General features: G+C 40.6%; 1 protein-coding gene across 3 annotated transcripts in view; it reads left to right on the top strand.

Annotated features, from left to right (window-relative positions):
• LOC120800031 (septin-9-like) overlaps positions 1 to 25,776 on the top strand; it is a 71,761-nt gene that overhangs the window by 10,490 nt on the left and 35,495 nt on the right. The window contains exons 1-2 of one of the 3 annotated variants that reach the window (XM_040145768.1): positions 3,830 to 3,920; positions 17,688 to 18,362. In XM_040145768.1, the coding sequence (XP_040001702.1) occupies positions 3,899 to 3,920; positions 17,688 to 18,362 (697 nt within the window). In that variant the 5' untranslated portion in view covers positions 3,830 to 3,898. Of the gene's footprint in view, positions 1 to 3,829; positions 3,921 to 9,610; positions 9,836 to 17,687; positions 18,363 to 25,776 lie in introns of those variants that run through there. The other 2 variants (XM_040145767.1, XM_040145769.1) reach the window with 2 other exon arrangements.

Raw genomic sequence — 25,776 nt, 5'->3', positions numbered from 1 at the left:
AATATAGGCTACATATTAGTTGTATGTGTATGTAAGTCAGAAAAAGAGAAAAGGCTGAGTGTGTGTGTTTTCTATCTGTGTTTACCGGAAGTACTATCATGCCAGATTAATCTGCTCGGATAACCCTTTGAGTTTGTGTGTGTATGTGTGTCTCTGGTTTTAAGTGGATGTTTGAGTGCATTTGTGTAAGTTGAGCGTGTATATGTTTGTATAAATGTGTGTTTATGTGTGGTGGGAGGGTCTGGCCATATCTCGCCAGCAGGTTTGGATGACGGAGAGGGGAGGTAGTGAAAGTTATGAGTAAGGGAGGCCCTCTCAGTCTGTTTTCTCTGCATCAAGCCCATCTGAATTATGTCCTGTACAAGCTTAAACTACTTAATTTAAAGTAAACTGCTGTGAAGTGTCTTCTTGTACCAGGAAACACTAGAATTTTTGGACACATAAAATAAAATCTTTGTGAAAAGTAGTTTAAACCCACGTACAAATTTTAAAAAATCTAGATTATATTATATGATTTTATATATAGTATATCTGATTAAAAATAGATCAAAAAATGAAAACAACAAGCCTTAGAAATTGAAGATGTGTAGCAGCTGTGAAGCTACGCTTATTCATTGGATTAATATGTTGTTGTAAAACCAAAATAGTTCCAAAAATAAATATGCCAGTATGAGCTGTATTGATGTTTGTTTGTTTTTAAACTTTTAATTTATACTTATGCTGTTTAATAAAAAAAATATTAAATTAAGTAAAACTGAAAGGTCAGTGTAACTTTAGATAATGCTCTGGAGCGCTGGAGCAAATAATTTACCAAGGACACATGGATGATTTTTACCTCTCTAAAGTAGGTTATGTGAGATTATTAGGAAAAATGAAGGTCTGAAACACATTCATTCTTTAAAAGAAATTATGCCATGCTTTCATTTTCATATTGCAAGTAAAATGAATCATGCCATACCCATAATCTTGCTTAATTATATTCATTTTGTCGTTCATTGAGTAATTTATATCTTTGTAAGTACAGGTCCTCATCATTCAAATGTAATGGCCTGCCATTAAAGCCTAGGTCACTGCTCTTTGTTCAGTGCCAGGGAGAGCACACGGCAGGGTGGACCTGAGATGCAGGTTTGAGTGTGTGTGTGTGTGTGTGTGTGTGTGTGTGTGTGTGTGTGTGTGTGTGCGTGTCTGTGTGTGTCTGTATGTGTGTGTGATGCTGGGGCAGCACTGCCATTTGGCTCGATCCAAACAACAAACTAATTTACTAACAACTTTAAAATAATTAAAACAGTAGCAGTGTACCATCTGTATGTATGTATTAATGTGCATTCTGCATGTGTTTGTGGTGCATATGGGAGTGAGTCACCAAATAAATAAGCATTTGGTGACATGAAACATATGAAACATGTGTTTCATGTGAACACATGAAACAGGTGTTTCATGTGTTCTTTTGGCCCTGACCCTGTGATTAACTGTAAATTTTTTAAGTCTGAAAAATGATCACAAGACAGAGAGAGCCAGTGGCCAAAAGAGATATGTCTGTTTTTTTAAAACCACACTTTTGTCACAGCATCATTGTCCTGCTTTCTATATGGATTCAACACTCCTTTAGGATTTCTCTGCTTTTATTCAGACTTCTGGTTTAATTAATCTCCTTGAGCAGAATTTTTATTTGGGTCACTGTCTGCATATGGCTGTACTTCAGCTGCTTTGTTATCTTTCTTAGCCCTCACTAACGAATTAAAATGAATCCGAGGATGACTGCCCCAACCCCAACTATATATATATATATGGCATAGTGTCAATACAATTACATCTTGACTTACACACTAACTAATAGTAACTATTCTGGCCAAAGGTTCCAAATTCCAACTAAAAAAAAAAAAAAAAATGAAAGAAATATATAAGTCACACTGAATAGGCCTAAATAAAGCCTGTTTGTAATCCCATCGTAGTCCGGGGGCCTGATGGGGCTAAATCTACTCAAATTCTTACCGTGTAGTTACATTTGAATATCCTTAATCTGCCTCCTCTGCTCTGCTTCTCTTCACTTATTGCAGATGTCAGAAAAGGCCCCAGGACTGCAGAGGAGTGGCAGTTGCAAGTGTGTGTGTGTGTGTGTGTGTGTGTGTGTGTGTGTGTGTGTGTGTGTGTGTGTGTGTGTGTGTGTGTGTGTGTGTGTGTGTGTGTGTGTGTGTGTGAATTGGCTGTTATCACTTTGTATTCATATTATAAATATATGTTGTAGGATGTGAAATAATGTGAAAATTCTTCCTGTTACAATTTCTGAAATGTTAAACACGCACAAACACACACACACACACACACACACACACACACACACACACACACACACACACACACACACACACACACACACTGTGTCAGGGCAGGTCTGACAGAAAGAGGCATTTGTCATCACTGCATGTTTGGAGAAACAGCAAGTCATATCACTGCTTTATCCAAGCACTGGCCTCACCCAAGAAAGATGTTCCTGTTGACTCCAGCTGCCCGTGTGTGCTTCTGTACTCTGTAAGGTTTGCGTGCATGATTGAGTGGTTAAAAGTACATGCATGTGGGTGTGTGACAGTTTGTTTTGGGCCATATTTATGCTTCTTGCTAAAGCTAGTGTTGTTGCTATGTGTAAATCTGGAAGACATGGGTTTAGGAGGTATGTTCCCTGTAAGAAAGAGGAAGAGGAAGTGAGCGGTTGAGTGTTGTTCTCCTTCTCACTCTGACACAAAAATAAAGACGGGGCGTGTGTGAGATTGCGACTTTTTCACTGAAATGACAGCGCGCTAAGTGGCCCTTGACCTGGCGAGCTATAAATTGAGGGTCAGCGGCCAGGGGGTAGTGTGTGTGTGTGTGTGTGTGTGTGTGTGTGTCTGTGTGTCTGTGTGTCTGTGTGTGTCTGGGATTTTTGCTGCTAAATCTGGTTTTGAGTCACAAAATAACAATGTGTCCATTTGGTGAGAAATATCAAGACATTGCTTATAGAACTGACCTGAGAGGCACTTACCTGATGTGCAGGAGGTCAACAAGCTTGTTGGCTGAGGTCTGGTAACACTGATTATTAGCTGCTGTAAACAAACCTCATTGAGAAGCACTTCATGCATTAAGGAACCCGGACTGAAGTTTCATTAGATGATGATTGTTTTGGAGTCTTTAGTCCACTTAGAGTCCACTTAGAGCCAGTTGCCAGTTGTTTGGATCACGGCCTTATGTGGGTTTCTACATCGTGATAGTGTAAGTAGTATGGTGATGATGACTTGATAGGAGTGTGTGATGTTGGTATAGTGTAAGATGTCCTGGTGGAGTTTTACTCTTATAATAAGTGGACCGAGTTTATTTTGAGATGAGGACCTTTGGTCAAATGGGCTGAGGCTCTGTTTCAAAGACACAATACAGCTTCAGTGTCAAGGGAGTGTGTGTGTGTGTGTGTGTATGAAAGAGAGAGAGAGAGAGAGAAAGAAGCAAAAGGCAGGCAGCTTCAGTATCAAGGAAATAACAGAAAATACTGGAGAAACGGAGAAGCGAAAAGAGGAAAATGAAAAATTGTCAGTTTGTATGTCTCTGTAATAAAAGCCTGCATCACATGTATGTGGGACAGAGCAAAGAAAGCAAGAGAGACGGACTCCATACGACTAGCACATGGCCGCGGACGTCTATTCCGTTCACTTGTTATTCTGACAGACTGAAGACATTAAAACATGGGGGAAGTAAGAGCAAGGGAGACAGAGGGAGGAGAAGGAGGGAGGAGAGAGGGAGGGTTGAAAGTGGGGGACAGGGTGACTAAGTCAGGAGAAAGAGGAAGTCTCCATGAGGAAAAAAAGGGAGGGAAGGAAGGAGAGGAGAGAAAAAGGAGAGGTTACATGTGGTTATTTGAGGTGGCCGCTGAGTTATGGAGCGAGACAGAATAGCCGGTAAGTTGTGGCTTTTTCCAACTTATTCGATACTTTAACAGTTAGAAGTTTTATCCTCGGGAGGGAGTTTCTTTTTTCTCTTCTTTGTTAAACTTGAGAGGAAGCAGCTTCTCAGTGGTGGCATTCGGCTGGAAGCCACCCTGGTTGTGTTTGCTTTGCCTGGTCAGTTGCCGGAGCAGCCGTTTGGAGACCTCTGCCTGTATGTGCGTCTGCGTGTCAGCTTTGCCGCTGATTTATTTCTCAGAGATGGTGTCTGAGCTACAAGCCAGAAGAATTTTCTCCTCTCATTCTGATTGAATGAACAGCTACAGCTAAGCTCACTGTGAAGTGCACACACTATCGGTGAATAGCTACCATATGCAGCGCAACGGCGAGTAAAGCTCATACGGTTGGCTGTCAAAGACAACTTCCCATAATGAGAATACATAATCATCCAGTGCAAGCTGGCCGCTGTACTGTAATTGGCAGCCTTGGGTCAGATACTGACTTACAGCTGACCCACATACTGTACAATCCGTCGATAGATGGACAGAATGAAATCCTCATGCTGTCATCACATGACTGGATTTTAAGATGAGGAGTCCAGTTGTCAGATTAATTCTGACTGACGCAGATGGCTTATTTTAAGTTACGGGGGAGTGAGAGCAGAGCTCATATGTCGGCTAATATGATTCTGTTTTCGAGAGACAGCAGACTCTTGAGGAATGTTTAGCTTGCATCAGAGTCCGTATACTGTCCTGCATCTGCATCATTATAACTCTGTCCCACTGAGAAGCTTCTGCCACAGTTATTTCTCATCAGCAGGTCTTATTGGTTCCTTTAATCAGTTCCTCTTTATTGGTTTTAATGTGTGCTTAGTTTAGTGTTAATGGAGACTCACTAGAACTTCTGTTCAGGCCCATATGTTTTCAGTCTGCACTGAGAGGATAAGGACTAATCTACCATCTTACAGTGATTAAGGCTGGACATCAAGCTGAGCGACACTCTGCAAATTAGCCTTTAATTTGACCGTTAATAAGGTGGCTGAGCTCAGTGAGTATGATGCATACAGACACCCTGCACACCTATTTTTATTACCACTTGGTGGCGTTGTTGCTGTGTCATTTTGTCCTCTGTAGGGCAGCCACCATTTCCTTATATTCTATGAAATGTTCCATGTGGATGATCCATATTTGGCAGACAGAAGGATTTAAAAAAAAATTTTTTTATGGGAGTTGGAGGAATTTAGTCAAGACTGGCTCAAGTGGGGGCACGGACAGTGTAGCAGAGAGGTGAAGAAGTTATTTTTCCGCCATGAAAACACAGCTGTCAGGCACAGAACCCTGCATACTCTCACACTAAAACGCACATGCACAAAACCCCACCCACCCCCACAAACACACATGAACCCAGAGTTTAAGGAAATCAAGGAAATCACTCAGCTCACCATGTTCCATAAAAGAAGTGTACAGGATATCCTCTATGAGTGAACGCCCCGCAGCTCTCCTCCCACTGCCCTCCCACTATCTCACCTCATATTGTTTTTCAGATTATTATTTAGTAATGATAAGTGAGGGAGCCATGAAAATAGCCAGCACAGGGAGTACAGGAAATTGACTGGGAAGCCCCACCTTCAGTCATCCTGAGGGAGGATTTCTGACGGGTGACATTTTTCAACATGATGGAAACAGGTCAAGCCAAGGTGATTGTTTACAAGCAACCCCACTTATGGTTAGTTAGGGGCAAGGAGGAAATCAGTGGTGTCAGGATGTTAAAATAGAGCCAATCTGACTGTGGGGAACTTGATGCATGCAAGAAATAGCCAAAGTATTACTTTTAATGCCACAATATACATTTCTGTCCATAATTAGAGTATTGTTAACTTATAAATGTGTGAAATGCACTAATCCCGAAAAATGTTACAAAAATGCTTTCATCCCCAAACTGTCAAGGCCACCTTGTTTAACAGACATGTCTTCTGTAAGAATCAAAATAGAATATAGTGATGATAGTAATAATATTTTATTACTTTTTTTTTTAATGTGGAAGCTCTAATGTCCACAGTGACACTTCTGTCAGGAGGTTGGTGTGTTGTCAATAGCTGAACTTTCATGTGATACTTGGATAGTTTGCTTGCACCAAGATATCACAGACTTCACAGATCCATGTTACAAATGCCATTTGTGCTCAGTGGAACAGTTCCCTGTGCAGTGAGTAACATCCAAGCCTTGAAACCACTGCAGTCTTGTTGCTGCCAGCATAAATTGTCCACCCGGTTTTTAGGCCAATTTAAAAGCTTACTATGAAAGGGTGAAGGATAATTGTTTTTCCAAAGAACTGTCATATTAATAAAAACATACGTATACTATGTGAGTAGAGGCATAGAGTGATTAGGGTTAAAACAAGGTTTTATGTGCTGCTGATGCCTACTCTCATTGGACTCGTTCTACTTCTCCAAAACCCTCAGTCTCACTGTTCTTTCTTGAAATCATCAGTTGTTTGTATTTTCCCTTTAGTCTTTCTCTGGATTTGTGCAGCGGTTTCGCTACCCTTTTTTAATTTCACAATATTTCTGCAGCGACAGCTTGTTATTTTGGCTCTAGTACAATAAGTCAGTTTATTCAGCTAACATTCAGAAATGTAATTTTATCATTCACCCTGCACATCTAGGTCAAACTGATCAACTTTAAAAGGCTTAATTTAGATAAACGCTGAAACCACGCACTTTAGCTCATGTTTGCAAATAGAAGTAACACTCAAATAGAGAGTTATGGTTTGTGCAACTTCCTGCCAATAAACGTTTGTGGCTGTGCTGAATTCCTCTTTGTCTTAAACTGACCAAGCAACAAAGTCTAAACTCTGAGGTGCATAATAAATATCTCCTGCATAAATATCATATTATAATTGATTTAATCAATGGTATACATGAATATTTGACATTTTACACAACATTATTGCTCTTATTTCTTCCAAGGGCCATCAGTCATTTTCTGCATATAAGAGATATGTATTGTATCTTCAACTATTAAAGAAAAAATTACAGAGAATAATTGTACAAAGTTGGATCCATTAAAGCATCAATCATACCGTACATCTGTAAAGAAGAGCGACCTCAAAGTTTTTACAAGCTACAAAGCGGTAACAAATTCCACACGGTTTAATTCAGCATGAATCATGAAATCTGACAACTTCCCTGATGAAAACATAAAATAACATGGGAAACAATACTATATTTCTACATAGATTAAAGTCTTTCACACACTTTATTATTTTTATTTAAATGGTACATAACAAGCACAACTCTGGTGTCTCACAGCACCAAAAAGAAATGGGGCTGAATGATTTTGGTAAGGCAGATTTATCCTACTATGTGCAAAGACCTCTGTATTTACAGTTCTATTTCAGGGGGCACCAGGACGCACAGACACACACAAACACACCCGCGTCCACAATCAGAGTCATGTAACCACAGGAGCACATGTATGCACAGGCACATATTCACATAATGTTACTTCCAGTACAAACAGATACGCACATATGCAGGCTCCTCCAGATGTTGTTTTGGAGCTTTCCCTCATTCTGTCGCTCAGCTTTGCCTCACAGCCAACCCAGAGTGTGTATCCATGTTTAGATAAATACACACTGGCTGGTGGAGGTGTGTATTTCACATAACATGTGTTCTGGTTTAATTGAATACTTGTGGCATGTGGTTTACAGTGCATTTGGGCCTGGATGGGCACTGAGGGGCCACATGCTTTGTTACGTATAGTGCAGTATATATATATAAATATATAAAGATATATATATAAAGATGTGTTTTTGGGTGCATGTCATGGTGCACTACAAATATAAACATGGATGGTAGCACAAACCAACACATTGACTATAAAGGCCCCTTACACTGCTTGCTGCCAGGATGTATAATGCATATGAAGTGCTGTCTTAGAAGATGGTCTTGAAGCTTAATTGAACAACATATGACAACAAGCGCCTCAGGGGATTTATATTCTACCTAGTAAAGTTCCTGATTGATGGATACATGCAAATACTGTGCACACACCACCGCCATACTCTGTTCTTTATCCTGAGACACCTTTGCAGCAGTTTTATAAAACAACCAGGCTGCACCATAAACACACGGTGTTATTCTGTGTCACCATCGACCTCTCAGGTGTTAGGGTTAGGGGCCAGTGGGTGGGCTTGGCATCCTATTAGTGCCCCTTTGAATGGAGCTTTTCATTTCAAATGGGATTTCCCAACTATTTGGAGCCTATAAAAGTGCCAAGCACTGTTTTGTGCCTTTTTGCTTTCACTAAGGCTGAAAAACTGTTTGTGATTTGTGATATCTGACAGCATCTCCTGGATATGTGCAAGTGGAAATACCAGATTCCTGTTGCCCTTGCTTTAGTTCTTTGGTTTATTTTGAGGGCCCGTCGGGGGCTAGCTTCTACATTAAGTGTTATGTTTTAAACAATTATTGTGGAAATGGACAAAATGACCCAGGATAAGGGACAATACATCACAAATCTCATTTGTGGTTTCGTCTGGCCCCAAAACGGAAGCTGCAAAAAGCTGCTCACCCATGACGAAAAAGTGATTACAGAGATATCATCACTATTGCTTTGTTTCTGTGGTAGATTCAGGGATATGAAATCCTGTAGTGCATCCCAAAGGGAGACAGTGGAAGCAGTTAATTAATACAAAGCTAATTTTGATATTTTATCACTTGAGATTATATTATCAACACGTTTTCCACTGCGTTTCTCTGTCGCTCCAAAGAACATTCACCAATTAGCCGCAGCAACTTCAAGGACCAGAAGTGTAACCATACCCGCTACCTCAAAAAGCCAGCTTGTCATCGGTGTTCCTCTCAAAAGAAGTGCTCATTGCTAGATTAACTGGTCTGATGTGTCCGCCATGTTCAAATTCCCATGTTCTTCCTGATAACGGGGTCACAAAGAGCGGGTAGTTGCACGAATCACCCTCTGATTGCCCTGAGGAAAGCAGCTACTATAGAGGTGACTGCACTTTAATTAACAGGGCAGCTATCTGATATCATGGGCTGGCATATAAACAGCATGCCACTGTTAAGGACATTTCGCATGTCATGTCTAAACATTTTAAACTTTTTGCGTGTTATTTAACGCCATTTTAGTTAGGGCTGGGGTTAGGGGTTAGTCAATAGAGAAATGACGTGGTGTGAAATGACATGTGAAAAAGCAAGAAATGCGTGGTGGTAACATGCGAAATGACTTAAGAAATTGGTGTGTTATTCATCCAACATTTGGTGGTACAAGGCTGGTTTTTAGAGGTTTTTTTACTCAAGCCTCAAACTCTCACAGCCCTTCTGAAGGCCATTTGAAGAACCACAGTTGTAAGAGGGGATCTCGCCTGCAGGTTTACGTGGGTAAAGTGACTTTGGGACATGCTGTCGCACTGCTCACACTGCTTGCTGCTCAGAGGCCGAATAAGCAAATCAGACCTGAGAGCACCTTTGGCCGTAAAGGGTTTCAGGGTATAACAGGGTCTGTTGTCTGTGTCAGTGCTTGCGCGTGCATGCACGAGTGTGTGGGGGGCAGGGGAAACACTGACACTCACACAGGACATGAGGGAGGGGTGGGGTGGGGTGGGGGGGTGTTTCTAGCTACAGGGAGGGGAGGAGAAGGGAGGAGACTTGCCCTCTCACTCTCTCTGAAGCTTGAGAGCAGTGATATAGAAAAGTTGGTTGGAAGTTAGAGAAAATAAGTTGGTCTTTTAAGAGAGTTGTGGGCTTGGACTTGTTTCTCATTGACTCTGTTTTGGAATTTGTTCAGAATCAGCAGTGAGCTACTTGAAAGTTGAAAAAAAAAAAAAAGTTTTGTGATATTTCCTGACTGAAAAGATGTCTGATTCTGGAGTCAATCCACACTTGGAGGGAATTATTTCTGATTTTGAAGGTTTGTAATTTATTTTTCCACTTTTCTATCACTTACAAAGTTCATGCTGACAGTTTATGGAAAGAAGCAACATCTCTCAGACATATTCTGTTTGTGAGTAGTATTAATATTGACCAATATCTTTTCACTGTGTATGCGAATGTGCTGTGTATGCATGTCTGTAAAGTATCTTACATGTATTTCTGTGACTGGGGAAACTGTGCATGTTTGTGTCTGATTGTTACTGTCTTAAAATCAGGGTGGCGGGCTATTCTAGCCAAGTCCATGTACATTATCATCTGTTATTGATTATACCGAATTTATATCAATAATAGAAAGAAACACAGCACTGACACCACGCTACACTGGAAACCTCAGCTCTAAGAGTTAACATCTATCTAACTCCTCATACAACATTCACAACTGTGTCTCTCCTTTGTTTTCTAAGTCAGTGTGGAGCTGGCATTAATTCCCTTTGTTGTCCTTTTCCTCTGCTATTCTGTCTTTCTTCCTTGCCCACTTCTTTCCTGTTCCTCCTCCGGTCAGGATGGTCCCCTCAGCTGCACTTTGGGCCGATAGTCACTGTCAGATGTAATGGACTGATGCTGAGAGCAGTTGCCTGAAAAAGTGTACATCCTCAACAATATCCTGATCAGTGGAAGTACTAGCAAGTTCAGAATAATTACGAATTCTTTCCAATAACCTGGTAAACATGGAGTTATTTAATAATCACACAACTGCTCAACTACACTGCACCACATCATTTATTTGGTGAATCATCTGTGTTACTGTGTCTGACCTATATGAGAAGTTTGAAAACACTGAAAGAAACATGTCCGGGGGAATTGAAAAACCACAGTAACCGGAAAAAAGGGATGTGTTAACTTGTTTAATGCTCCGCCAGACGTCACATTGACAAACTAGTTTGTTTTGAGAATTCCTAGGCCTTTATGGGTGAAAGTAACCTAGTCCTCAGTCAGTGGTGGCCAGACATTCTCATATGTATTTGCTGGCAGACCATCTTAGTGCAAATTAGATTTTAAAGGTGGATGGGAAGATCATGTTAACTAGTTTATTCAGAGTGACATTAAAAGGCAATAAAGCAAAAATGCAAATAGATAACTCCTAAATGAAGTTATAGTAAGGCCAATACCGGGTTACTCCCTGCATGTGCTCCTGCAATGTATTGTCAAAGATAGCGTTCTGTATGTACCTACCATCTACACACGGAAAGCACTGCGTATCCAATAGTGACCATCATAACCTGTGTCACCAGTAGATTATAATGGTCAGTATAAACCAGTGTGGTGTATGTAAGCGACTGTAGCGAGAGGTGCATGGCAAACACTTGACTGACTAAATCCCCATGTTATCCCAGATCATTGTTTTCCAGTACATTGCAGTGTGCTGTATCTCACACTAAGGGGGAAACGGGCAGAGTGAAGGAAAGGCAAAATTTCATTAGTGAGCACACTAAAGATTTTATAATGCCTCTTTGGATGGATTTGTGTGTGGGACTAGTATGGAAAATGGATGATAAAAACTACCATAGAAACTACACACTGAAACAATAATATGATTTTCTAAAAGGTGAAAATTTATGAGTCACCAGATAGCAAGCCCAAAATAAGCCCTTATTTGTATATTCAGAGAGGCTTACTAGATTCGTACATGGGCTCCAGCTATGTTTGCCAACCTAAACTGAACTTTGTGTCCACTCCAAGGTATTTGGGCTGATTATCTGCTTAAAGCTGCCATGTTGTTGCTCCAGTGTGACATGTGGACACAGAGAGGAAATTAACATGGAAATGGAGAGAGTGCATGTGTGTGGTACACTTTCTAAACCTGGCACAGAGGCCAGTCTGGTATTAAGTTAGTTTGAGTGGATTATGTAAATACAAAACTATCTTAACAGTTCACGGTGGCCCTGTTCATTCTAAGACAGTTATATTAAAACCACAGGTGGCAGGAAAAAAAACGCATAAAGCATTGCCATTATGTCTGTGTTAGTCCAGTTAAATAAAAATTCAATTTTTTTATGTACTGTGTGTTATTTTCAGACTTGCAGGACAATTTACTGAACCTTTTATTAGTCAATCATCATCATCATCATCATCATCATCATCATCATCATCACACATACGCACACACACACAAACACTCAAATGTACACACATACACACTAAGCTCCCAGAGACTGCAGGAGAGGTGATGGCTTTGCATCATCATGTTATCTACCCAATAATTTACTGGCAATGTCCTGCCTTCTCGTAATTTTTTTTTTTAATTTTCTTTGCTGAAACATATTTTTTGTGTCAGCATGTGCGGTTCATAAGTAAGAATGCTCAGGGGTCACAGGTCTCCGGTTAATCTCATGTAATATTCTCTGTAACAGTCCATGTTGCCAACCGCTCTTCTCTTCCCCACTCTCCCTTGTTAGTCAGTCCAAACAGTGTGTGTCAGCAGGTGTTGGGTGGAATGCAGCCTCTCTCTTCATATCTTCCCTGGTCACTGATGTAAATCAATCTGTTCATGAGCGAGATAGTTAACCAACACTTGATCAAAGGAACAGAACAAGGCTTTACCTGTCAAAGGTTGAGGCTTTGAGAGCCTGAAGCTAGGCACCAGACCAGCTATTTAACAGCTGCCTGAATAACTTTCTCTGTCTGTCTGTCTGTCTGTCTGTCTGTCTGTGTGTGTGTGTGTGTGTGTGTGTGTGTGTGTGTGTGTGTGTGTGTGTGTGTGTGTGTGTGTGTGTGTGTGTGTGTGTGTGTGTGTGTGTGTGTGTGTGTGTGTGTGTGTGTGTGTGTGTGCAATCAGACAGCTTCAGTCAGGGGTGAAATTGCCTATTTGTTCATTGGGGTTCAGATCCTCCTTTTAAACATCTTGTACTTCAACATTACTGCAAAGAAAATTAAAAAATTAAAAATTTGACCCAAGCTCTGCACCAACATCTTCTAACATGTCTTCCCTCTTTATCACACACCTCTAACACTCTCAGAATTCCTTTGGGCTGGATACAGGGTGTCGGCCAGACCAGTAGGGAACAATGCAGTAAATCTGAGCTCCACTGCTGCTGGTCAGCTTTAGGAAACGCAACACCATCAGTGGGCAGTAGGAGGAAGTATGTGTTTGACAGTGTAGCATTAAAGCTTTATCTGACCAAGCATAGTGTGAAATTCTATCGTTTGTTGTTTGGCCTGGTCAGATTTGAGGTTTGGTCACCACATCGACTTGTATTCTGCGGCGACTGACAACAGACAAATTCGCCAGTGCATGAAATGGTTTTATATAACCAGTGTTTGACAGAGAGTAACTGTCTTGATCACATGACTTATTGCCCGAGGCTAGAATTACAAGAGTGATTATGTGTTCAAGGCTATGTACAGTGAAGTAGATCCTTTATTAATTAAAATACGGGTGCAGTGAATTTTAAGTTAACTGTATTTTTATGTAAAGAGTGGTCCTTTTAACAGTTACAAGTTTATAGGAGGCTGCCTAATCATTATGGTATTTCTGTTTACCGGTGCAAATTACAGCTGGGCAAACTTTAGCAAATAAGGTCTGAGCCTTATTTATATCAACAGAAAAGAGAACCTTGCTTTTATTTCTAACTTTCCCTGTTTTATCATGTTGTAGTGAGAAACCTTGTTTTCTGGATCTGCTCTTCTTTGTCCTGATAATATGCTGTTGCTGTTTGGTATTCATGCAAACTCAGCACTTTTTCCATCTGTTTTACATTAAAAGTCTGTTTGGGAGTTCAGGAGGCATTATCCCGTCACTTGGCTGGAGGAATTTTATTGTGATACATCCGTAGAAATTGTTGAAAGTCATTAACAGCAGCTTAAGATCAGTCGTCAGAATGAATTAATCAATAAACAGTCTCTCTGTTATATATATATATACACACATAGATCGGTCCCAAATTCATTCTGCAGCTTAACAACAAACATACAGCCATAGTCATAAAGAACTATCTTCAGCGATAAGAAGAACAAAGAGTGTAGAATTGATGGTGTTTTAAAGGCAAAGGGTGGTCACAGTATTGATTTGATTTAGGTTTTTTCTGTTTAATGCACTTTGTATGCAGTTATTTGTTTAATTAAAACCATTCATAGCATTATGTTTGAAAGCAATCTCACTTCACTTTTAGTGCCTAAAACTTATGCACAGTACTGTACATAGTAACTCAGAGCAGCAAAGATTGTACTATGGCTATGTTGTAATAATGATTGAATATACATGGAAATGTAGATTATGTTGTTTACATTGTTTCCTGGCCCTTATTTTGGATTTTGCAGGTGCAATATAACATTGATGTCATTCTAGATGACTAGATCATCAGAGAACTCAATAAGTGACAACTTTGTCTTGACCTGTTTTAAACGCCCCATTTCTAACCCTTCAACCTCTTTGTCTCTCTATCTCCAGTCGCTTTTTCCTCCTTTGTCCTTCCTTCCCTCCCGTCTGTCTGTTCGGTTTCCTCCCACTAACTCCTGACTATCTCTTATTAGTGCATCTGGGCTGAGATGATACTGAGATGTTTGTGTTCATTGGTTGGGATGTCCTTGAGATTTAAGTGATGACACCAATGATAAAAACGCCTCACACCTGGGCTGTATTAAAACAAATGACCATGAACCAAAGTAGGGACACAGCTGCCTCCATCTTTGTTTTTGTTTTGCCAATAATCCTGAGCTGTATTATCTGTGCTGCATTAGTTCCCACATGAGACACTGTGAGATACTAGACACTGGGCGGTGATAGGTAGTGGAGGGACGTGGGGAGACGAGACTCCTGGCTGCTGTTAATGAGGTTCCTCTGAGGTAGACTGGACCTCTCATTTCCAGCTCATAGTCTAGGAATGCCGTTTCACTGGGAACGCTACTCCTTCATCCATCTGTCAGTCCCACACTCATGAACAAGTACTGTTCCGTTTGCTCTGTGATGCGATATTTATGATATTTATGCAAAGAATACCCTTCCTTTCCCCTTTTGCTTTAGTTAAACAAGAAAGAGAGACAGAACTACCACTGACCACATGAAAAACCACCGACTCGGTGGGAAGAAGCGTGATCCTTAAAAATATAAGAGCTAAATAGTCATCTAAGTGAGAAATATCCAACATTAAACAATAACATTAAAGCACAGAAAGAATCTAATTCACTTCTGCTCTTAAATCGGAAGAGCAGAATATTTAGAGACTGCACAGTCTCTAAATACAAACAGCTTGAGAGCAAAGCTCTAGACCTGAGGGCATATAATCACAAAGCAGCCAAGAACAGAACTACTAATCTACTAATCTAAGATCACTTAACAGGTCACTAGAAAAACAATGTCTTGGTTCAGTTCTTTTATCGTGACAAAACTTATGAATAAGGGTCCTGATATCACTCCCATGTGTAGCTTTACTTCTCACATTTACAGCTCTTCCAAAATGTAACAAAAGTCCAAGCAAGGGTCAGGAGATATTGGAGTGTACGCAATTTCCTAAAGTGTTGGGACTCTCATCGGAGGATAAAACGGATCGCGACACAGTGCAGCCTTAGCGTGCATCACAACCTTTTTAGCTCCTTATGAAATCTGCAGACTGATTTTGGCAGACCAACTTATTCTCTGACCTGAGTTGAAAGTAGCCACAGCCTTGGACTCCCCTCTCAACAATCATAAAAAAAAAGACAGAGGAAAGCAGGGGTAAGAAGGACACAGTCCAGTGACATTGTGGATTTGGACACCACTTATGAATTGCAAGTTTTTTGTTGTATATAATCTTTTTTGTATGTATCAAAGGATGGATTTTAAAGCTTTTTTCATAGTGCCTTATTGGATAATGAACGCGGTTCTCATCAGAACTTCAGCATAGTAAATAAACAACGGGAGTGTGAGGAAATGTTGAAGTGCATATATATAAGTGGCTGTGTTACTGTGTTTTTGACACAAAGACCTTTTGTTTGCTTATTAAGGGACATTTCATGCTTTCCACATGTAATGTAGGTACTGTAAAACTATCTGGAGTTACTATAGCTAGCCTTGGAGCCTTAGCAACACTTAGAAAACCAGTCTTCTGCAGAGTAAGAATGCCACAGATGAAAGGTAAGTGTGCTTCAAGGTCTAGATAAAGGGTTTACATGGAGGGGTGGAGGGTTAAGGAGATTTGTAACACAAATCACCATAAACTCCAAGACGTGTGTACAGATCCATTTATTCCTATGGTGAATGTCCTTGGTGTGTCCGACTAAGACGAAAAGAGAACAATGCATTGGCTGTGGCCTGAATATTTGTTAGGGGGGTAAATTGTATCAAATGTCCACCATGTTGGAATGAAGCAGCTTACAGCAGTAAATTAGATTAGTGGTGCTGGCTGATGTGAGTGGGGAGACAGCTTTGATGTGATTGTGTTGAACTCCGCATCCCCTAACAGAGTTTCGGCTTTACGCAGAGAGCAGTGGGGCTGGGGAATGGACCTCTCCCTGTGGGTGTAGTCGCTTAAAAATAAACATGTGTACATTCTCAAAACATACTCGTTTTTACAGACACTTTGAACAGAACTACTGACATAAAGACACGTGCACACGCAGACACACCACAAGCCACAAACAGATCAAATAATCAGCACTGAGTTTTGGATTGTTTGAAACAGGAGATGTTCTTAAGGGAGTGCGTGAGTGGACTGGTCTAACTAGTGTGTCATTATGATAGCAGCTCCCGGCCACTGGCTTGGCACAGTAATTCCGCGATGGGAGTCAAATTTGAGTTGATTTTGAGCCAGTGCAGTCTTCCCAGGGGGTGATTCCATCCTTCAGTATCTTCATCTTGGACAGTGCAGTCACAGCCGAGGGGAAGGAAGTGCCTCTAACTCCCTGCTCATGTTCCTCATAAAGAGGGAGACTTGGGACATTTTCTGCCTAAATGCTTAGCAGTTTGTGTGCAGTATAAAATCTCATGAAACGCTTCAAATGGCTCACTGTAAAACCCTAGAGTTTTATATTGTAGTGTACCACACACGTAGCATCCAAGTCATGACAAAAACAACACATAAATCAACTTAAACATGTCATGCACTGTAGTGAAAAACTTTTTGTGATGGGGAATGTAATGATATCAGATAGACATGGCTTAATTGCTGGTGTGTGCTGCTTCTTTTGTGTTGCCACCAAAATTGCTTTTACAGCTACCCCACCCTCAAACCTCAGGCTCTTTACTACTTGGATACTGTTCAAAATGTGTTTTAGAAAAACAATTCACTTTGTTTACAGCGGAGTTAATTGGTATGACTTTTTTAATGAATATTTTATGATATTGTTCCTACTTCCTATAAACAGCAGTCTTGGTTTATAAGGGAAAGATGACCGTATTTTGGTTAAGAACTTGTAAGACAAGAGTGAGTCAATGTACTTTTAATATTTTATGTCCTGTTTTATGCATTGGTGGAAAGTAAATAAGTATATATTATACATAGTATAATTTAGAGGTACTTAAACTTTACTTGAGTGTATCCATAATGTGCTGCTTTATATTCCTTTCAATAACATTTCAAACATAAATATTGCACTTTTTACTCCACTCCATTTATTTTGCACAAAAATGGATAAGCTTAAAAAATACAGATGGGTGATAAACTAAAGGAAAAACCTGAAAACTGAGTGGAGAAAAAGGATGACAACGTCCCCATTGATAGGGCATGAGGGGTCACTGAATGGTTTGATGAGTTTCATACTCATCAAACCATTCAGTGATGTGAATCATGTACCTCCGCAGTCAACAAATGGCAAACCAATGTTGAACACCTCTGGGAGATTTTGGACCGACATGATTTTCTGTCAGTCAGTTAATTGATTGATCAGCTAATGTTGTCTTTCTTCCTTATATGCAGCTCTGAAGAGGTCCTTTGAGGTGGAGGATGTGGACACTTCATCTCACTCTTCCCCCGGCTCCCGCCGGACAACCAACTCCCCTCACCGTAATGCCATGTCTCCTACCAGCATCTACTACCGTGACTTGGGCACTGCCGCCAACAACAACAACAACCTCAACTACACCCAACCTCGCTCCATCATGGGTGGAGGAGGCTCTAAGACCCCCGAGCCTGTGTCACGCCGTTCCGAACTTTCCATCGACATCTCCTCTTCATCCAACAAGCAGGTGGATAACGTCACCAGCCCCGCTTCCACACGCTTTGTTACCAACAGCGCCCTGAAACGCCCTGAAGTCCTGGGCCACTCGAAGACCCCCGAGATGAGCCATAAGAGGGAGGTCACTTTTGCTAAGACGCCTACTGACTCCCCAGTGATACGGCGCAATGAGGGCAACAATAACAACGGGACCAGCCGGACCCCTGAGCAGAATCATGCTCGCAAGTTTGAGCCCCCCAGTCCTGGGGATGTACGTAAGCCTGATATCAGCATCACCAGAGCTCCTCCAGAGAACAACGGCCACCACCCAGCAGTGCACCACCCACACCACCCCAACCCACACCACAATACCATTGTGACCACCTTCCGCTGCTCCTCACCTAACCATGCTGGACGCAAATCCCCCAACCCTGACAGTAAGTCTGCTTTACCTATGAATGTCATAGTCTAACCCATACTTGTTCTAGTCAAATTTCCCCTTCCTGTCATATCCTGAAACCGCCAAGCACCTCTTCTAGACTCTTAATGGAAACAAATCCAAAATACTGCATCTTTACCCAGTTCTTATTTTTTCTGTTAATCAGTTTGCTGTCGCTGCTGCTGGAAAGTAAAGACAGAAACACAAATCTCTCGTGTTTTGCTAAAAATGGTGAATAATGTGTGTTTTTCAATTTGACATTGTGATTAGGCATGACAAATGAGTAGAACAAAAAATGTGTTTGTATATAAAGATTCTATCAGTTGGCCCACTCGGCATGAGGGTCCAATTCAGCACCAGACAAAACAACTGTTGCTGCTCTCAATAGCAATCTTCACTGAGACTAAAGACAGAGTGCCCGAAAAATTCCTCTAAACCTGTGTTTGTAATGTAAAAATGCAGAAAAAACTTGCTTTTAGAACAAATATAAAACAAAACAAATTTTCAAAAAATGGTACAAATGTACTTTAAGTAGTCACTGAGAATAGATAAGATGATGTACTTTCTTAACATGCTTTGATCCTTTTCTGTCTGCTCATAAATCATTTCCTTTGGGAGTTTTTTTTAAAAGCTGAATCAGAGACTACAGTAGATTACTAATTAAATAGAGCGGCACTTTGGTGCTGGGATTTAGCTCACCAGCTTGTGTGACCGCTTTAGCACAGACTCACCAGTTTAATGTGACAGTGCCATAAATGGAAAAGAGATTAAAGAGAGTAATAGGCTATCTTAAAATCAAATGAAACCAGATTACATTTTCTTATGTGATAAGGAAAGGGCAACTTTTCCCTCTTGGCTGTTAGTTAGTTTACATTCAAATCCCACTGAGTAAAGAATGTCGTCACATTTCCAGATTTAATTTCATTTGGACTCTGATTCTTTTCACTTTTTCTTCTTACTTCATATCGTCCTGGTCGCTCCCCACTCACACTGAGGTAACAGACTAACCCAAGTATCAAATCTCTCACTAAGAAAAAAACAAAAAAAAAGCCAGTAACAGGAGTTGCTTGTTTGATTAATCTGATGTCTGCATGTCTGTCAGTAATACAAGTAACCATGTCCTTGGAGGCCTGTCTGTCTGTAGAAAGAGCAGACTGTCTGTCTGTATTTGTGGTAATCCAAATGCAGAATTGGAGCCGGGTGGTTTTTCTTATGTGATGAAAGCATAACCTTGGCAGCACCAGGACAGTAGTATGGCAGTTAAATAGGAATTACTGTTACAGTTGCAGTAAAACTATACACAACAGAGAGAGACAGATTTTTGCCCACAGGGTTACATGAGTTTCTGTGATGCAGCTTGTGACTTGATGTGAAAAAGCATGCTGTGTTTGTATTCAGCTGATTTTCAGTTTTGCCATTGTAAACCACCTGCTGCACCTAATACTTAGGCTATGGGAGTGAACCAAAACAGTAAAGTTGCGGGAGCGGCAGCTTAACAATGAGCCGAAACTCACTATGCCGTGTAAAGCCAAGGTGAGCTGCAGCTCTGGCGGATAATTCACTCCAGGTTCATCACTTTCACATTGTTTTCACATCATCATATGACACATTGCTATTATAAAAAATATTAATTATAGCTGCTTTAACCATCACTGCTCTGTGTGTTATTTGTTTATTTATGTGTGCCTTTAGCCATGAAACTAGATCACAAAACTACAGTAAAAAGGGAAAACTGTGTGGTATTGATTGGATAAATCAGTGTCCCCATATCACTATTAACCCCATTGCCAAGTATTTTATAATTACCTCTTGATGAAACATAATGATGGGTGTGTTTTCCTAATGATTTAGTCCATTTCGTTACATAATCCTGGTTTGTACTTTATACTGGCTCTAAGTACAAAGTCTGAAATACAAAGTTGGAAATGTGGCACTTTCTCATTTGGCCAGTGTTTTCATAGACACTTTTCCCACTGTCCCAGTGTCTGTCTCTGTGTGTCATGTTGCCATAATGTTTCTACAGCATATGACCATAAATTTCTTGTCTGTGTCTATGGTGAAGGTTTTACATGGCTCTCTTCTAGAGTTCTCTTCTTCATTAGGGACGTTGTAGCTAGGCGTGGAGGCGTGGTGGCGTGGAGGGCCCATGTATAATAGTCACAGATTTTAAATGAATGTAATGTACCTGCCACCAAAGTCCAAGTCATATCCAAGGCATGAACACACATTGTTTTATTGGCTTGTCACAGGTCTATTTGATAAGCTGCTTTCCTGCCCATTCAGTTTTTCCAGGGAAAAAATTACATCACACACCATTTGCACACACAGAGACACACACACACACACACACACACAGTATCCTGTGCTTCCTTCCGTGTTCTGTCAGTGTGATTGTTTTCCCTGCTGTGTGACCTCACTGCAGTGTACTTCCTCTCTCTGGGGTCATGTGATCTATGTCAGTCAGCTTCCTAGCCAATATCCCTCTGTACTTTGATATAAGTGTCACAGAGAGTGAGACACACTGAGGTTTTAATGTGGAAGGTTAGCGTGAAATAAAATGTGGGCACACATACACAGAATTTAAAGTGAACTGCAGTTGGTGGTAGATTGATGATTAGCAAATACATCATTTTTTTGCTTGAAGTCAGCAGAGGTCACATAGACACACGCATACTTTTGGGCATGAAACTAACATTTGTATAATGTGAAGTCATAAAATAGAATTTAACATTTGACACAATTTAACTCTGATATAGCTGTGATATAGCGGGCAGATCTACAAAAATCTACAGTATCTGTAATGACTTTAAACTGGTGTGATAAGTAATGTTAAACTGCTGTAGCACATTCAAGGAAAATGACAAAGAGAGACTTCACCGATAGGTTCACTTCAGGCTACAGACACTAGACTCGCTCTGATTTTTATCTGGTCTGCTCCTGTGTGTTCAGCCAGATGGGGGAACCTTATCTTGACGGGCGGGCCTGCTGTTCATCAATCCATCAAACACTGCAGAACAAGCTCTATCTAACATCTCTAGACAGAAGAGCATAGACCACCTTTGGTTAGAAATAGCACATTTTCTTATCACTTCTCAGACCAGATTTCAAATGTAAGAAACAGAGACCCTTATTTCCAGCCTCTTTCAATGTTGAAACCTGGGAGCGGAATGATAAGGATTAATATACATATATAAGGGACCAAAGGATTGGGCTTGTTCCCTTTTTTACTTTGTTATATTGGAGCAGGGAAACAAAGAGTTGTTCTCATCCTAACACCAAAGATAGACTTCACTTATACAGTAACTAGACCCTAGAGGGGTCATTAGATAGAGAGGTTGACCATAAATAGTGTAGTTATCACTGGGATAAAGCCAACTCGTAGGTTATCATTGGGGTCACACCCAGTAACCTCATTTAGTAACTACCTTACTGTTTTATTAAGGGAGAAAAAGATGTTCAAGTAGCAGAGATGGATTTTTCTTTCCATTTCAACTGTTACAACACTAAAAAAAAGTAGACAGGAAGTCAAGGGTATAGATAGTGCTGCTTTCAGGTGTGGGGCAGAAATTTGTTTTTAAAGGGTGTTACTGAGGAGTCACTTCATTTAGTGCCATTGTGTCTTGTCTTCCGGTTGTGATGGTAAAGAACGGAAGAAATATCCTCATTTCAGCTGAGCAGATGCTCTACGCTGAACTGGAATTTATCCTTATATTGCATAAATAAACAGATTATCTTGTAGTACATTTGTTTTCCTAACTGAGGTATAGTCCTTTTGGAAGAAGGAGCAAGTGAAGCCATTTGTCTCTAATTCGGTTTGACCTTCTGAAAGTGGGGAAGAGGGACCAGTGGAGGGCAGTGGATGATTTGTCTCTGCCTGTCCATAGGTCAGGAAAGGGCATGCAAACACACACACTAACACACTTTCTTCATCTCAAATTTTTGTCTTACTTTTGTTGTCTCTCATTGACACACCTACACAAGTGCACACACACACACACACACACACACACACAGGCACCCCTAGGCGCAGGCATATCCGAGGTCAATCCTCCCCCAGTGTAATTACTCTGCACTGATCCCAGACCATTACTCAGTGTGACCTGTTGGCTAATTACCCAGAAAAAAAGAGAGAAGCAAAGGAAAGGACAGCGATAATTTTGCCTACATGCTTTTGGGGAACTGCTGGTGATTAAGAATAGCGTCATTGTGAAGTTTCATACGTGGCTGCTTTATGAGGCAGAGCAGTAGTCATAGACGTCGAGATGTACTCTGACGAAATTCTAAACAATTCCAGGGCTTTAATCTCCCTACCTTATCTTTAGCCCTGCCTCTGTCTTTATTCACATAATTAAAACATCATGGTAAAAGACTTACAATAATGGAACATCAAAGGATATGTGCAGGCGAGGAAGGAAGCCAAAGGGCTTATACAAAAGCCTCCCCTATACAAAACAATTCAGTCAAGTATAATCAATCAGAAAGATCAGACAACTAGTTCATTTCAGAACTGTTTTAAGGAATTACACATTTAGAACACTTCCTATTATGGCTGGATAATAGTTCAATATTATCATATAATGACTTTCAGCAGACTCATCACATTACATCACCTAATGTATGTTCCATAATGAGCTGAGTTGTTTGATGAAGACAGTCGCCGCCGACAATGGGGTGATATCAATATCCTTGTAATATTTTGCAGCTAGATATACATCTTTGTAATAAGTTCATGGTTCATCATGGCATCAAAGTTTAATTATGTAAAGATACAATCATGTAAGGGAAAGATTACAGCTTTTTTTTGGGTCAAATCTAATTCATCTTTGCCTTAAGATGATCACATGATAATGTCCCTACACTGACGCAGAGATTGTCCCTGACTGTGTCTTTGCTTTGCTGCCAAAAAATGGGCAGTTTTGCTCGCTTGAAGTCAGTGAGCCTCTGAACTGCTACGTCCGTCTTTTCAGTTCAAAAATGTCCTACAGTGATAAGTGACAAGTGTGGGTGTGCTTCCTAAAGAAGCCACTAGGAGGCAGTGTGTGACAGGTAAAATCTGGTTAGACGATGAACCTGGCTGGCAGGTGAAATAAAGCTGTATTTCCTAATTTTTTAAAGCCACTTTCATTTACAAATGAAACTAAAAATGAACGATGCGCTTCCTCTGTGTGTATTGAGCTTACTAAAACTTCCCCAAACAACTCCAGGCTCTGAAGCACATTGGTTTAATTGCCACAGAAATGCATCAACATGCAGATGTCAGGCTTTTTCCTGTTCCAGTTTTTAATACTGCAATATAACACTAGGACAGGCACTCATTCGAAACAATGTCATGCCCTTTTGAAGTGTGTGGACACTAACAAAGCTGGACATAAAAGGGTTTTCTTTTTTTATGAACATCTTATATAGGGGGAGGAGGAGGATGGAGGAGCTGAGAGAACTGGGAAAGGGGCAGCCCTTCTGCCCCAGATAAATAGACACACAAACACACACACTACACACACAGAGTCCCCCTCTCCCCAGATAAGGCTTTCGGAAGTTGGAGTTTACATTGAGCATCTGGGGGAAGTCAAGGGTTAAAGAAGTTTCCCACCACTGCAAAAAGACCTTTGTCCTTTTTAGTCATCTTTCCAAATCCCATATCTACAGAAAATGCCTTTTCTTGTAATACTTTCTTCTGTGTGATGTAAAGCTGACATATTCTCGCATTTTACCTTTACATACATTTAAAAAAACATACTTGCACACATGGATTCAAGCACTCCACTTCCTCTCGGACTGGGAACTTGACTTTTGGCAGAATGATCGCACTTTGTCTTCCACAGGGATTTTAAGAAAACAGACAAACTGTACACACACGCACATACACACATCCACACACACCCACACACATCCACACACACACACACACACACACACACACACACACACACACACACACACACACACACACACACACACACACACAAACCACCTTTGCTGACCTTTTTCCATTTCCATTAGATAAATGACAAATAGTAGGATATGGGCCATTGCAGTTTGATGAAGTAAAATGATATAACGTTTAGTCTCATTTGACATTATCCTCATTTATCTGCTCCATGTCCAGGTGAATCATCCCTTTTTATTATCCAGATATGATTGGTTCATTTGTCCAAGAAACTGATGGGAAAATCATGTCTTTTATCTTGGCCATGAAAATGAAGAAATGAAACCTCAGTCATGTTGGGCATGAGATGGAAAAGAGACCATGGCAGTGTGAGTAATAGTTTGGTTTCTTTTCCGGTGTCATTAATCAAACATAGCTGACCTGGGAGGACTGAGCTGCAGCCAGTAGCCAGGGCTACCTGTCCTCAAAATACACAATTACATACTTTATTACCACATCAATTAGACTTGCAAGGCAATTCTGTTACTCATAAAAGCCACAATAATAGAATGTATTACTATCTTGTAATTTCTGAAGCTGAAAAAAACTGTTTCTCCTTAATGACCATGGAGTTTTGGTGAAATTGTCTTTGGCTCGGTTGGACCATCTGCAAAGTGACAGGTTTATATTTACACCCCGAGTGGCTTTAATGAAGAAGAATGGTTCATGTGAGGTCAGTTCTTTCTCCACATTCTCTGTTAATGATGTTTGGCCCACCTGTTGGCTGGTAGAAGACATACTGGAAAAACAATAACTGTTTTCTGTGTGTGTGTGTGTGTGTGTGTGTGTGTGTGTGTGTGTGTGTGTGTGTGTGTGTGTGTGTGTGTGTGTGTGTGTGTGTGTGTGTGTGTGTGTGTGGACTGACAGATGGCCATTTGTGCTACAGTCCTGCCATCTGCTGAAATGAGGAGATGAAAGTCGAAGAGTTGGGAGAGGAATTCATGTGTGAGGGTGTGTGTCTGTCTGAAGTCAGCATGTGTGGAACATGACACATGAGAGGAGGTGTAGTCTTCTCCCTTATGTTACACCAACCACAACTGACTATGCAGTTGAGTGTTTGTCATTTGTTTGGTCGTGTAGACTGGTGCAACACATCAGAAATGTGTTACAGAATTGTTAATCAGAGGAAGATAAAGCCAGTCTAACTAGCTTGTTCATATTCTTCAGCAATAAAAGCTAATCACAGCACTTTGTTTTGGTAGCGAACCTTTGCCAGCTTACAGCAGGCAAGAACATGCATAGAGTCTGGCCTGGACTAACAGTGTTTAGGAAACTTCCTCTATCAACTGGAACTTCAGACAAAGGAAATGGTTAGATGTGATGTTGCTAAGTGAAATATACTCAAAACAAACATTTCTGCTGTAATTTTGTGAGTATTTTTCCATAAATAAAAAAAACCAATCAAGCCTGAAACCACAGATGCGGGAGTCTTAAAAGGTGTTTTAATGTGACATAAACAAAACTCCAGCAGGGCTAGTGTTACCAA

The sequence above is a fragment of the Xiphias gladius genome, chromosome 15 (assembly GCF_016859285.1).
Source record: "Xiphias gladius isolate SHS-SW01 ecotype Sanya breed wild chromosome 15, ASM1685928v1, whole genome shotgun sequence".
In the NCBI taxonomy this organism is placed as follows: Eukaryota; Metazoa; Chordata; class Actinopteri; order Istiophoriformes; family Xiphiidae; genus Xiphias; species Xiphias gladius.
Note: the sequence above shows the minus strand (reverse complement) of the source record. Positions and strands in the feature narration are given on the sequence as shown.